The sequence below is a fragment of the Osmerus mordax genome, chromosome 14, assembly GCF_038355195.1.
Source record: "Osmerus mordax isolate fOsmMor3 chromosome 14, fOsmMor3.pri, whole genome shotgun sequence".
Lineage (NCBI taxonomy): Eukaryota > Metazoa > Chordata > Actinopteri > Osmeriformes > Osmeridae > Osmerus > Osmerus mordax.
This window is the reverse complement of record NC_090063.1, coordinates 15,424,419-15,438,822: the sequence shown is the minus strand read 5'-3', so window position 1 is coordinate 15,438,822 and position 14,404 is coordinate 15,424,419. Positions and strand designations below refer to the sequence as shown.

Below are 14,404 nucleotides of genomic sequence, written 5' to 3'. Positions count from 1 at the left end.
TTCTTTTAAATTGTCGCTTCGTTTTATACGTCATCATGAAACGCCAGGTCTGTTTCCAATGGGCCAATCAAACCACATGGTTCAAGGAAAGTCACGGAAGGTCTGCGGAAGAGCGGTTTTGCACCCTTACTACAAACTAAACGTATTTATTATTTGAGTATATTCCATCCTTGAAGCTGATCTCTTATAGAGATGAATAGTGTTGGAGAGGGCTGCACGGATCTCAAAAGGGAATATGATCAGTGCTTTAATCGTTGGTTTGCCGAGAAGTTCCTGAAGGGAGATCAAAGCGGTGATCCGTGTACAGACATGTTCAAGAAATACCAAATTTGTGTCCAGGTAAATCACGCCCGCTTCATTGCAACATGTAAATATATCAAATTCCCAATTTTGTATTTGTTTTTAGTTACATTAACGCGTTTGATCAACAAATGAAGTACGTGTTTATCAAACCACGATGACTATGCAGGTTGCATTTGAGTCTATGCCTGTAGTTAAATGGGCTACTGTAAAACAGGCCCGTGGCAACAGCGACCGTCCACAGCCATGCCTACTACTGTCACATTTAAGCGTTGCACAGTAATCATTCACGCGTCCTGTTTCATGAGGATTTGTTAACCAATTGGGTGTTTTTATCGTTTGTGCAGAAGGCGATCAAGGAAAAGGACATTCCCATTGATGGCGTAGAATTCATGGGACCAAACAAAGAGAAACCAGACAGCTGACGGGGGAAAACGTTGGGACTGAGACGAATACCCCAATTCTCTTTGCCTTGCCATTCTCTGCGCATGCCATGGAAGACGTAATTACCATCCCCTGTCATCATTTAGCTCAAGCAGGGAGCCAAGTTGAACCAGCCACTAACCAGCTTTCAGTGTGAGAGATAAAGTGTCGAACACCAGTTTGGGATTAGTATGTGTGAGAATGTAAGTATGATTTAGAGATACTGACAAAAGGAGTCCGTGGTAATTCAGATATGCCTGGAAAATACCTGGAACTCCTATGGTCATTTGTTGCTTTTTAATGCTTTTATTTAACATCTGGCACACGTTGTGAAGTATGCTCAAACGTGGCTTTTCTTTTCTGGAAGCAAAAATGTCTGTAGTAACGATGACTAAGCTGCTAGTCTATAAACATGACTGAAGTCTGCAACTTAATGCTGATGTACACATTCGTAGGGATCATTATTGAACACAATTTGGTTAACATGCAAATACTAGATTTATTTTTATTTTCTAACTTGGATTTTTTATGTAGTAGCCTAATTAAATTATGGGTGATTGTTGGATGCATTGATACAATTTGCAATAAAACAACCCTGTTTGCCATGTCTTTGATCTGAGTGACCTGTTTGAAATAATAAATGTCAATATTTCTAATTACCTTGTTCATCCCCATCTGAGAGTCACTTCTTACATTTAAAAACTAGGATTCTCAATGCAGAATTAATGAGGTACACTGGTTGAAATGTTGGACTGTGTTTCTCTTAAGACTTGCCAGAGTACAAATGCATATTAGCACAGAATATACCAACTTGAGACATTTGTGTACTTTAATTGAAAAACAAAACTCTTGCACATAGCCACTACGGTACACGAAACATTGGGAAATGGCAAAGGAATGAACTGGATAAAAACCAAGCTAAATCAACTTCACAGAAATTCACCAGATTACAATCAAAAATCAATGTCCAAAATATACTCAGTCATTCATGGAGGTCCATTCACAATCAATATAAAAGCTGATTCTGGTTGTTGACATCTTGTATCTGTCACACTATTGTGACACATGAGGATTTGCTCAAATCACATTTGGTGTTCATATAACTGAGCAGGGAGACCATCGACCTAGCTACTTTAATACCAGTTCTCTGTCAAATGAAACAAGTCTTACAACATCATCTGGACTAAGTGGACTACAGCAAGGTGAGAGTACAGAAGCTTACCTCAAATCAACAAAAACCAGCAGGAAGAATATCTGCAAGCTTAAGGCCGTGGATGAGGGAACATGGAATGTAAGTTGCAAGCAAGAAGGGAATACTGGGTCTAGGATCGATTCTGGGACAAACAGAGCAAAGCCAAAAAATTAAAAAACACAAAAAAAGAAACTAGCTTTTTATCTGTGCTTTTCTGTGAATGGCTGGCTGGCTTATCGGTAGTGGCGAGGCGGTGGGCTGTGGTGCTGTGGGGCGGGTCTCCTGGAGGGGGGGCTATGGCGCGATGTGGCGTGGCGTGGGGGGGACTGGTAGCGGGACGGAGGGGAGCCTCTGCTCTGGTAGGGAGGAGAGTAGCGTCCTCTGGACCTGGAGCGGGACCGCGAGCGGCCGTAACTTGAACCCCTCTCTTCTAGGACACGTATGTATGCCGTCTCCCCCTGCGCAAAGAAAACAACGTTTTGGAGATTCTCGGGACGAGAAATATAAATACGCACTTGGAAAATGTGCCGCTTGCTCGTGTTCATTCTCCGAAGTCTTGTTGGCTCTCGGGGCCATAGGGGAGGAGCTTACCTGGTGGGAGCGGAACTCTGTCCTGTCGAGCCTGCGCAGTGCGTACTCCATGTCCTCCCTGCGGAGGAACTCCACCACGCCTTCCCCGTCGCGCTGCACGTCTGCGAAACAAACATCCCCTGCCTCGCGCATGTGATCCTTCAGGTCCTGCCAGCTCCCACTAGGTGGCAACCCTGGAGGAGGGGGGATGGCAGGATGAAGCACAGCAGACATGTCCAGGATGGGCTGCCTCCCTCGAGGTATCACAATCAGTGGTTGATGCCGTGAACTATTATACAGTTTTGAAAGAGCAGGAAAGGAGTGTGTGTGTAATACAAATCAAAGATAATGCCAGTTTATTATAAGGATGCATCGACTGAAATGTTGGAACGGGTGTAACATTGTTTTTTTTGTTTTTTACAAACCACACGTGCACACGGCCCCTGTTGCCATTTGACAGTTTTATCTTGTTAGCTGATAGGGCCGATGGAGATCAACAAGGCAAACGCTAGCCATTACTGATGTGCCGCAGTTATTTTGGTGCATCCCTAGTTTGTTTATAGTACTCTGGCACCATCTGAGATGTCATAACATTTTATGAGAGGACTTGGGACGGGTTTTATAATGCCTGGAGAGAAAATGGCATTAACACACAAAGTACCTTCAAGCAATGGATGAATTCAAACAAATGAGGGAACAAACACCTACCAGTCACTATGGCCGGGTGTTTGGGGTTATGCAGTCAACATGATCAGTTTGAGTTTACTGTTTGTTTTTTCGTGATTGTTTTTTTTTGGTAGCTGACTTGACCTCATCCACTTAGTCCCCTTGGCCTCCAGTCCGCCAAGAGAGAGAGAGAGACAAAAAACCAAAACTGCCTACGACTCAGAACGTCCACCTACCAGTCACTACGACCCGGAATTCAGATCTCCGAGTTGGGGGCCCAAACCTCCCCCTAGGCCCCCCTTCCCTTGGGCCACCACCACTAAATTTGGCACCAGAGGAGCGAGGGTATTCCACACGAAGTTTGGAGTCTCCAAATTCATATCCATTCCTTCCATAGACGGCATCTTCTGCATCCCTAAGAGAATAGAGCAGAGAATACTAATGCACTCCTGTCTGACCAAGGGACACACACCTGCCCTCTCCATCCATCCATCCACTGAGAGCCGTCACTGGTGCTGTGTACATTATCAGGGAAGAGAGAAGCTTGCCAAAAGTAGGGAACTGTGTTTCGACTTGTACGCGCCCAGAGATCATCCCGGGAACTCACCGTGGATCTTCGAAGCGCACAAAGGCAAAGGGGATGGTTCCCCTATTGTTCTTTAGTTCCACGTCGCGGATTTTTCCATACTTGAAGAAGAGATCCTCAATGTCCCTTTCTTGGACGTCCATTGGAAGATTCCCCACGTAGATCCTTCCGTCCGCCATGATTGATGTCTGGCCCTGCTAACACAAACCGGAGGAACCTGCAGGCTTCAAGCTCACGTCGTTTCCACGGACAGGGGTGGAGAAGATCCGTTTTCTAATCCTAGTCCAAAATCCAAAATTCTTAGTCCATCCTCCTCTAATCCCTTAATTTAGGAAACACTCAAATCTCTCTGTGGGGGGGGGGGCATTTGTAGCAGTAGTGCATGTTGGGTTCAAGACAATCAGCCCAGGAGCATGGACCAGTCTGAAAGCTTTAAAAGAGGACAATGAATTCCTGGCCCTCAAAACACTACAGAAAAAACGACTACAGATATAACGTGGTCCCCATTAGAAGTTAATTGGTCAACACTTCCTAGTAAGGAGCTTAAATAAATTAGGGGTTGCATGTTAAAACAGTCTATTGTATATATTTGGGGGGAAAGACTGGCAGAACAATGAACGACAACAAAAAGTGAAACCTTGGATTTGCGTGTCATCTAGTCATCTAGGCTAGCTTTTTATCACGGCGGGAAGGTTTCAAAACATAATTAGTTGAATTCACGCTAGTTGTAACTTGTAGAATGTACGACATAAATACATTCATAAGATTGCATGTCAGTTAGATACTACTGCTGAGCTAGACAGCTAGTTGCATGTAACGTTTCTAGCGAGGAAAGAAAGCATGCACACCATGCTAGCTACGGTAGCACGCAGCAACTACATGCACACTGCACAGCTAATGTTAGCCTAGCTAATGCTATTACTAGCTAGTAGTAGCACCGTAGTGGATGTCCCGGTACATTTTACTAGGCCAGCTAGCTATAGTCGTAGCTATCTTACACTGAAGAATTACAATCAGTAAATTGCACGTTAGCTAAAAATTAGTTGGCTTCCAAAACTTTTTGAGATACGCGCAGTCGACTGTGTAGCGGCTAGCTACCCGCCTTTGTTGATTGCATATGGATAGTCTACTCTTGCTAGCTAAAAAAAAAAAAAGATTAGCTCCCTTGATATACACGCATTGCCTCATTCATCTGAACTTCAGTTGTATTTGGGAAAATAAACACATATATATGTACTTTGTACACGTACTGATACACGTAATTTGTCAAACTTAAGATAATGACTTTCAGACGTACCTTCAGAGAATTCGCGATACGGGAAATGAGACCAGCTCGATCTGTGAATGATCAGTGTCTCTCTTCCGTAGAGGAAGTCAACCAGAAGCAATAATTGGGTACTTCGTATAAACTACTTGGGCCACCCTGCGGTGGACCAAGTAAGACACTCAAGTATTATTACATGCAACATTGGCAGGTTAGCAATTTTGACGGAGACCCGTGAAAATAATAATTTATGGTTCTCTAGATCCAACAGTTTGCTTGAAAAAAATCCTGAAGATCATCTATGCAATGGGAGTCAGGTGGCTGAGCGGTTAGGGAATCGGGCTAGTAATCTGAAGGTTGCCAGTTCGATTCCCGGCCGTGCCAAATGACGTTGTGTCCTTGGGCAAGGCACTTCACCCTACTTGCCTCGGGTGAATGTCCCTGTACTTACTGTAAGTCGCTCTGGATAAGAGCGTCTGCTAAATGACTAAATGTGAATGTAATTACGTTGGCCTCTCGCTGGGTATGGGGATGATTTGGGACTACCTGACACGCCTCTTCTTCAAACGGATCCCGACGGGAAGAAACATGTTATATTGCTGACATCAGTGTGAGCTCACATTTTGCTGACATCAGTGTGAGCTCACAACTCCCATCAACATTAATATGTGCCAAGATATTATAGAACAAGGTAAGATGTCACCTGGGAACAAGGAGTCGGACGGGGTCAAGATTCAAACCTTCAGCTCTTTCCTTCATCTCACATTTTCGGCCAGATTTCTTCATCCCATTCAGGTAGACCTACTTTATTTTACGAAATGATGTTTTTGATTGTAATTTATTGCGTTTTAATTTTTTGTAAGATTGGTAATGTGCTCAAGATAAAGATATATTGCTGTGAGCTCACTGTGAACATATTTATGTGAATTTAATGGACACAATGAACTTGCAGTCTGTCTCACACACATGCACACAAACCTTTGGCATAGAGGAGCCCATGTCAGAAGACAACAGTGTCTGTTGAACCGGTTTTGGAATTCTATGCACTGGAATTTACGTCACATGTTCATTCAGAACGATGAACGTGTTTCAGGTCAAAGAATTTTCTCATTATTATACATTTAATAAGTGTGCAGTGTAATTGTTATTTGCCACCTGTTATTGACTTGAACTAAACCATTAACTGTGAAGAACATAAGAGAATTATAAGATTTGGTTTAATGGAAATGTTTGTTAACCTACTTGGCATTGTGTGCTACCCATATCAGATACCTGTCCTAAGGTTTGTAAAGCAGCTTAACAACAATACTGTAAACACTACTGCACAATTAATGGCTGTATTTGACGAAAACTGTCTTTCCTAGGCTATATGTTGATTTTTTATTTATTTTCGTTTGTAACTAGGAAAATGGTTCTACAAGGTGTTTTGTACCTCACTGGAGAGGTTGTGCGCACCAGGACACTAGGGGATAGCTGGGGGGGGGATTTTAAAAAGGTAGTTGTCTTTGGGGGGGTTGTTGGTTACGTGGAGATGTCACCCCGTGTCATCTAATGTCATTAAAGGAGCTGACTTTTGCAGATGATCTTCAGAAAATGCGTTTTTCCAATTTTATAGGTTGGTGATATGCATACACATGTTAAATATGTTTTCCCTTGTAGGTAACATCAAGATTATAGCATGATTAAGCATGAGGTGTCCTATCTCCCAAGTAAAGATCAGCAATAGTTGCAGTTCAGGGTACAGTACTGTACTGGTAGCTACTAAACGGTGCTACTGTAGCTAGCTCACCAGTTGAATAGAGGAAAAATATGGAATGTAAAGGGCTATATTAGCTATGTAGATTTACTTTCTTAGCGTCTGACATGTTTGTTAATAATTTTTAAATTTGCCAACGTTGTATAAATGTAAATTCGTGATTTTTTTATAAAAATGTCTAGAACCATGCAGTTCAGTGGCGGTTGAACGTTATGTCAGTGAGCGCGTGCCACTGGCGGCAATTCCTACAGTTAGCCTAGCTATGGAAAAATTATTGATAGATAAACAAACGAACTTATGAGAGTTATAATAATGTGGACAACTCACATGGGTTATGTTTTACATCTTAAATGTTTTCTTTTAATTTCTTGTGTAACAAGTTATTTTCAATCAGTCTCACTTCTGGAAAATGCTGTACAGACTTCAGTATCCCAGGCAATCATATTTTCCCCAGAGAGTTGAACATCTGTAACCGCAATGAAGGTAGAATTTCAGAACTGAAAACAAGTTTGTTGTGTAAGCAGTGTTTTGTTTTGGAGAAACATTTCTTAGTACAGAGTGTTCTAAAAGTATTACGAATGAGAAACATAATTGTAAAGACTGGTCTTTAAAAAAAGTATTGAATGTAAATGTAACAGACATGGTATTCCGCCGTCAGAGGTATACGGGCCGATGTTCGCCCCTCACTGGGGTCGAGCACGCCACCTCTGACTTGCCAAGCCCGACCACTGCCAGCTACGCCAATGAAAAGCTAGCTAGTCGTTGGTGCGGGTGGCCTGTTTGCATACTTGAGGAGTGAGTTTAAACCGATACACCCCGGCTACATAAATATATTCACTTTTCATCTGTCTACCCATTATTCACTTAAACAAGTTGACAACCCAAAAGATATGCAGCTTGAGCGAATACAACAAATTCCATATAGGGTATGTTTGTTCCATTTACACAGTGAGAGTGTATAGTGTCAAGGGGGAGGATGTCATGACAGCGTGATAATTTAGAGGCAGTTTATAACTAGCAATATAAATTAATTAGACACTTTAGACCTTTAGACACAATTAGACAAGACACAATTAGACAGGATAAAAAAACACACCAGATGATGTAGTCCAGCATACAGATGCATCACACAATCCTCTCTCTCTCTCTCTCTCTCTCTCTCTCTCTCTCTCTCTCTCTCTCTCTCTCTCTCTCTCTCTCTCTCTCTCTCTCTCTCTCTCTCTCTCTCTCTTTCCATCTGTCTCTCTTTCTCTCTCTGTCTCTCTCTCTCCCCCCTCTCTCTCTTTCCTGTCCCTCCCTCTCTATCCTGTCTTTCTCTCTCTCTCTCTCTCTGTCTCTATAGTAGTACAGTATAGTGTGAAATATTAGAAGACTGGAAGAGTGTTAGAGAGAGTGTGTGCAATCTGTCTCTCCATCTCTCTCACTTGCGTTCTCTCTGTCTTGCTTACTTTCTTTCTTTCCATTTCTCTTTCAGTGTCCTTCCCAATCCATCTCTCATTCACTCTCTCATCCTTCCATTGCAGGTCTCCCACATATTGTAAATATGGAGGGAATAAGACGAGGAAATCCCAAATCCTTAACAAGAGGACTGATGATTGCCTTGTTGGCCACTACCATGGTAGTGGTGTACTTCACATCTGGCCCAGGGGCACCCCATCTTTACCTTGAGCAGTGAGTCTAGTTGGGGGGGAAAAAACTAAACATCCGATTGAAAATGTTTGTTCAAGGTTTACTAGGTTTCTGTTTCTTTCACAGGTTGCCTCTTTCCTGCCTTCCCAGCTCGGCGATATCAGAGCAGGACAATCAAACCAACTCCTCTCAGAGCACAAAGTGTTCTCCAAAGTTTGACGTCATGTTCATGAAGACACACAAGACCGCCAGCAGCACATTACTCAACATTCTTTTCCGCTTCGGTGAGAAGCACAGGTTGAAGTTCGCCTTTCCAGACGGACGGAATGACTTCTACTACCCATCTCCTTTCCACCGTTCCCAGGTGAGGAATTATCGTCCCGGGGCATGTTTTAACATCATTTGTAACCACATGCGTTTTGACGGCCGTGAGGTCTCCAGGCTTCTCCCCTCTGATTCTGCCTACATCACCATACTGCGGGATCCGGCCCGACTCTTTGAGTCGTCCTTCCATTACTATCGCAGCATGATCCCTCTCACATGGCGGATCCCCGGACCCCACAAACTAGCCGAGTTCCTGTCCTCCCCTCGAACCTACTACAAACCAGATGGTTACAACTCCTTCTACCTCAAAAACTTGCTCTTTTTCGACTTCGGGTTCGACAACAACCTGGAGGCGGACGATCCCAGTGTGGAGACGGGCGTCCGCGCGCTGGCCGAACGCTTCGACCTGGTCCTCATCGCGGAGCACTTCGAGGAGTCCCTCGTCCTGCTCAGAGACACCCTCTGCTGGACGACGGACGACCTACTTTTCTTCAGCCTCAACGCCCGGAGGACAGCGTCCGTGACCCGGTTGAGCCCGGAGCAGAGAGCCAAGGCCCGGGACTGGAATGGGGTCGACTGGAGGCTCTACCGGCACTTCAACGCCACGCTGTGGGCGAAGGTGGAGGCGTACGGGCGGGCAAGGATGGAGAGGGACGTGAAGGAGCTGAGGAGGAGAAATGCAGAGATGAGGGGGATCTGCCTCGTGGGTGGAGGTGCCGTGGAGGCAGGGATGATCCGGGATAAGGACATGCTTCCCTGGCAGCCAGTTGGGGAAACCTCCATCCTGGGCTACAATTTGAGAAATGATATTGACCCCCAACACAGGACACTGTGTCGTAAAATGCTCACGCCTGAAATACAGTACTTATCCAACCTAGGTGTCAACCTGTGGCTCACACAGTTATGGGGCTGGTTGAAGGGTCTTCTCTGTTAGGCAAAGACTGCCTGAGGACTTAGCAACATAGAATGCAAGACTGGAACCTCAGGCATTTCATTTTACAATTACATTAGAAAAAGTATGTTTTATATTAAGTAACTAAACAAGTTTACAAGTAAACAAGTTTTCTGTTTTACCACTTTGTTTTGATGTGGTACTTGATTACCCCCTCCCCCATGCAAGACAGTCATTTCTATCTCCGGCCCTTGAAGTTGAATGGATTAGAGAAAGACAGGCATTGAGCTAACTTGTAGCTTACATAGGAAAGTGTGTGGGCCCACTGCTTGTAGGTGTTAGGTGTAATATTACAAGTCTCATTCCATATCTCTTCTGTCCAGACTCATATAAAAACATTGATCTACCGCTCCTCCAGAGGACAAATGAAACAGCAGTTTGTTTCACAGTAGATACATATGTATGAAACAGTAAGCCAGTCATCATTCACTTGGTAATGCAGGTCGATCTTTATTAAAACAGGGAAGAGTTCGACTGCTATGGCCGTATAATTCCTTTTTCTCATCTGGACACCTGGTCATTGATCAGCGTTAATCTACAAATGAGTCACGGTTCCCGAGTCCTCGGTGGGTCTGGCTGCAGTTAAAGACGCGGTGCTTTAGCAATGCAGTTCCATCACACTAATGAGAAAATAGACACCGCGTTGCCTAATGAGGACCGTGCTCCGTCTAGATAAAACAAAAAGTTAATTGTTATCATGTTGTAGACTAGCTTCTCCAGCACAGGCAGTTTTGAACAGTAGTAACTTTAAACGCGTTTGCACTTTCTAAAAATAAGTACGTCTGTTGATTGTGTCGTGACTTGAAGTGAGATGAGGGACAGAGTTACACTAGACCGCCTGCAGGGAGCAGTAAAACACCTCCATACTCTATATATCGATGCCAGAGAGTCGCCTCGTCAACATACGTGTTAAAATCTGAAACTCCGATGTATACCAATCAGGATTATTTCATTTATAATTAATTAAGCATAATGTGTACAAGAACGCACATGAAGTTTGAAATATTTAAAAGATAGCCATTGCGGTAGGCTACATCATTATCTGTATATTTCAAATCAGAAAATCTTGTGGAGAAAGGGCATCTCTGAATTGTACCTTGCTTACAGGCCTGACCCAAAGAAAGTGATATTGTAATTGCCGTCTAATGTATGCTTTTGTGGTGCAGTGCATTGCTCTGATTTATCTACGGAATAACCCATTCCCTTGGGATTAGTTCGCCACAAGGAAGGAAGTTTGAACAGACCCGTTTTACAAGGGGAAGGTAACCATGGTAACCGTCACAATGGGCAGCCCGGTGTGGTTGTTTAAGGAGAACGTTTTGTTGGTAGGCTACATATCGGAGGTTTTTTACTCGCTGGAATAGCCTGTTTTGTGGATGAACGGGGGGAGAATAGTTCTTATGCAGGCTCTGGTTATGTTCGTCAGTGGTTGGACACTATAATGGGGTCGCAAGCAATTGACAGGTGTCCTCAACTCACCAGACCTGTAAACGGGTGATAGTCTAAGCACTCTAAGCAACGTAACAAATAAACCGAGCATGAATAATGTTTTGGAGTTCATCACCACCTTCTGACAGTGCTTTAATTTCCTTTGGCTCTCTTCATGGGCGGCAGTGATGTCTTAGGTTAAATGAAGGATCATGCATGTCTGTCAGGGGTTGGGCTGGGTAGGCCCCTATGATGATGATTAATTTTTTTTTAACTTTTTTCTTAATATGCAGGCTAGGCCCTATCTTGTGAAAATGATTCATGCGGCCATTTACTTGGCATTATTTCTCAGAAAATGAATCTTAAAAAGGATCAACATGCTGCCTTAAGACAGTCCCGTCTAATTGCTCACATCGATCAGTTGGACACTAAACAGAGCTACCATTTGCAGCAAATTATAAAATCTGAAAGCGCAACAACCAGATAATTGAACAAATAGTATTAATGTGGTATTTATTAGAGGTATAGGCTATAGGTTATTCGTTTTCAAACCAGTCCTCGAAGGCTGATTTCACCATTTGGAAATCATTGTAATGATTTAACTGGAGGAAATAAAAGTTATTTCTGAATAGCTTCCATTGACTATTCCAATGTTTTCACTGGACGATTAAAATCCTGTTTCATTTTGCCTTGTATGCGCTTTTTAGACAGCAATGAAGCCACCTAGCTCAGTGCATCAAGCTATAGATGCGGATATTACATTTACATTTAGTCATTTAGCATTTAGTCATTTTAGCAGACGCTCTTATATAAATTAAATAAATAAATACATTTGTCAAAATGAGTGAGGTTATAGGGTGAGCCTGAGAAGTGGATGTTGACTTTAGATGCTGTTTTTATTATTCATAGCTGCACTCTAGTGTCAACAATCAGACGGGCCCCTCAGAGATCACATCTATTCCAGAATAATACCGCTCATGTATATTCAGTCCACATCGCAAACCTGCCTTAAGATGTGTTATTTTCTGTGGCTTTAGTCCTGAGAATTCCTATCTAATCCTGGCATCACTCTGCCAATATCTAGCCCTGTATCATTGTGTGTTCACTTCTTCATGGCCATAGACCTCAGCCTTTACTATCCGAGAAACGTCTGCCGGGTGTTGACACGACCAACAAAGCCTGCACCTTCGTCATGCAGTGCAGTTATGTACACATCAATCTTATCATTAGAAGAAGAAAAAAAAGCACTGCACTCTTTGTATTCCTGACCCTTATATCAAGCAGGGGGTATTACCCCCTGGGGTAGAACGGAATTGTGTTTTTTTCTGTGATGTTGCGCTCAGAGGAAAGGCTTGGGTGAACGACACAGACCAAAAGATTTGTTGGCAGCGCCACTGATGACTTGTCTGATCACTTCATTGGAATTCAGAAACATTCAGACGATGTTACTTCCTTTAGAGTGTGAGTAATTGACAACAGAGCAAAATTGAACCTGCCAGATCAAAGTTAAATTCGGTGACGCACAGGGAGTGTCAGGCGGAACCCCAGTCACTGAGCACGCTCAAGGCACGGTGTTGATGATACAAGTTTAGCCTATAGGTTTGGTGATAAAGATATTAATAGGTGAGTTATCAGCAGTCTGTGGCCTCTGGTGGAGTCACACTTGCCAGTGTTGTCTAGATGCTTCTTAATAGAAAGCCATATGTTCTGGAAGACATCTTACCTGAGACTGACTAGTTTAAATCCAAAGGGGAGCAAGACTGTTTTCTGTAAATAAACACTTCTTGTGCGCATTGGGCACTGTGATGAGATAAATAACCATTAGTTGATCGCAGATATTCAGGATGATGAATTCAGTCAATGTTCATGTCAACAGAAAAGCTCTCTGATCAATGATTGAAGTGTAGCTTCCAAGAAAGGGACTGGGAGGATTATGGAAATCTCTGGCTGTGTTTATTTGCTTCTAAATGGGAAGACTATTTTAGAGATGTTTCACACTGCATGCTATTTAGTTAAGTAGTAGCTAATGACTGGACCTCTGCTGATTTTTATTCTGAAGGAAAAGCTTACTAGGGACCATTACTTTTACTGTCACCGTAAACCAACTCCATATGACATTCAGCCTGCTGTCATCCTTCGAGGAAATATCACAAGAAATTCAAGTGGTTTCTAAGCCTGCCTCTCCACGAGCCTCCATCTTGGCATTTCTGCAGAATGCGTAGGGAAGTGACCAGCATATTTGGGACTAATTTGAACTGTTCTTCTTAGAAAACACCAGAAAGAAAGTGTTCGCCCAATCAATTGTAATCAACCATTACAGTACATTTACATTTAGTCATTTAGCAGACGCTCTTATCCAGAGCGACTTACAGTAGGTACAGGGACATTCCCCCCGAGGCAAGTAGGGTGAAGTGCCTTGCCCAAGGACACAACGTAATTTGACATAGCCGGAATCGAACCAGCGACCTTCTGATTACTAGCCCGATTCTCTAACCGCTTAGCCACCTGACTCCCCATTAGACACAAGTCTGCCCCCATATACCCAGTTTGGCCTAATAAATTCCTGTTCAAGACGCATGTATTCTAGTATTCCTCACATAGCCTAATTGTCTATCAGTTTCTTTCCATTAGCGAACTCCCCCCTGCCAATATATATCTAGCACCTTCCCTGGAGGTCTAAGTGATTCGAGGATGCCACCTCTACTTATGATTCCTCTCACAAACGAACCTGACTGGATAAACAAACCCCCAGTATCTCATTTTTTTGCGCACTGCAAGCGATAATGGCACTACTCAGCTAACTGGTGCCTCTCATTGACTCCCACTACTTCTCTCTCTCTCTCTCTGTCCATCTTTCTCTTTCTATCTCTGTCCCAGTTTATGCCTCTCATTTTCTCTTTTTCTCTCTCTCTCGTGCCATCTTTCTCCCCCCCCCCCCCCCCCTCCGCCTCTGTCTCTTTCCCTTTTCTAACCGTCTGTCTTTCCAAATGACAGTTTGAGCCAGAAGCAACTGTTCCCAGTTTCCGTACTCTGCTGCGGGCTATCACCGGACAGTGACAGTCTGATAAACATACATACTGTGATTTAGAGGTTTCATATTCGTGACCTCTCCCTCGGAGCAGGGCTTCCTCCTGCTGTCCTCCCCTGGGGGCTAGTTAGGAGACCAGAGCCGATCCAGCTGTAGGAATCTGTGAGTCTTGCAATGATGACCGTTCATCCTCTGGCTGGGGGACGAGCCAGAGGGTTGGGAAGGTTAAGCAGACAGTGATAGATTTCCACAGCACCATCTTAGATGTATGTGTCTCCTTTGTGGT

At 43.6% G+C, this 14,404-nt stretch overlaps 3 protein-coding genes across 6 annotated transcripts; 2 read left to right on the top strand and 1 right to left on the bottom strand.

Annotated features, from left to right (window-relative positions):
* The first annotated feature begins 74 nt into the window (after window positions 1-74).
* On the top strand, window positions 75-1,328 carry triap1 (TP53 regulated inhibitor of apoptosis 1). The gene is made up of 2 exons (XM_067250798.1): window positions 75-339; window positions 648-1,328. Exons 1-2 carry the CDS (start codon window positions 193-195, stop codon window positions 723-725), a joined length of 225 nt encoding a protein of 74 aa, XP_067106899.1. The 5' UTR covers window positions 75-192; the 3' UTR covers window positions 726-1,328.
* Window positions 1,329-1,527: 199 nt separating this feature from the next.
* Window positions 1,528-5,140, bottom strand: srsf9 (serine and arginine rich splicing factor 9). Of its 3 annotated transcripts, none has more exons than XM_067251084.1 (5): window positions 5,035-5,140; window positions 3,759-4,167; window positions 3,388-3,566; window positions 2,507-2,679; window positions 1,528-2,373 (listed from the first exon to the last, which is right to left on the bottom strand). In XM_067251084.1, exons 2-5 carry the CDS (start codon window positions 3,914-3,916, stop codon window positions 2,149-2,151), a joined length of 735 nt encoding a protein of 244 aa, XP_067107185.1. In that variant the 5' UTR covers window positions 3,917-4,167; window positions 5,035-5,140; the 3' UTR covers window positions 1,528-2,148. The 3 variants fall into 3 exon arrangements, with proteins under 3 accessions (XP_067107185.1, XP_067107187.1, XP_067107186.1); XM_067251086.1 differs by having other exon boundaries at window positions 3,759-3,934; window positions 5,035-5,105; XM_067251085.1 differs by having other exon boundaries at window positions 3,759-3,931; window positions 5,035-5,056.
* A 3,167-nt stretch (window positions 5,141-8,307) lies between these two features.
* On the top strand, window positions 8,308-9,754 carry gal3st1b (galactose-3-O-sulfotransferase 1b). 2 transcript variants are annotated; one of them, XM_067250925.1, is made up of 2 exons: window positions 8,308-8,428; window positions 8,513-9,754. In XM_067250925.1, exons 1-2 carry the CDS (start codon window positions 8,349-8,351, stop codon window positions 9,642-9,644), a joined length of 1,212 nt encoding a protein of 403 aa, XP_067107026.1. In that variant the 5' UTR covers window positions 8,308-8,348; the 3' UTR covers window positions 9,645-9,754. The 2 variants fall into 2 exon arrangements, with proteins under 2 accessions (XP_067107026.1, XP_067107027.1); XM_067250926.1 differs by lacking the exon at window positions 8,308-8,428 and having other exon boundaries at window positions 8,648-8,750; window positions 8,828-9,754.
* The last annotated feature ends 4,650 nt before the right edge of the window (window positions 9,755-14,404 follow it).

Coding starts and splice junctions, on each gene's coding strand:
- gal3st1b (XM_067250925.1), top strand. CDS start 8,349: ATGATTGCCTTGTTGGCCACTACCATGGTAGTGGTGTACTTCACATCT. Junction 8,429..8,512: donor CCCCATCTTTACCTTGAGCA/GTGAGTCTAGTT, acceptor TTTCTTTCACAG/GTTGCCTCTTTCCTGCCTTC.
- srsf9 (XM_067251084.1), bottom strand. CDS start 3,916: ATGGCGGACGGAAGGATCTACGTGGGGAATCTTCCAATGGACGTCCAA. Junction 3,567..3,758: donor GTGCGCTTCGAAGATCCACG/GTGAGTTCCCGG, acceptor CTATTCTCTTAG/GGATGCAGAAGATGCCGTCT. Junction 2,374..2,506: donor CAGAGTTCCGCTCCCACCAG/GTAAGCTCCTCC, acceptor TTCTTTGCGCAG/GGGGAGACGGCATACATACG.
- triap1 (XM_067250798.1), top strand. CDS start 193: ATGAATAGTGTTGGAGAGGGCTGCACGGATCTCAAAAGGGAATATGAT. Junction 340..647: donor AATACCAAATTTGTGTCCAG/GTAAATCACGCC, acceptor TCGTTTGTGCAG/AAGGCGATCAAGGAAAAGGA.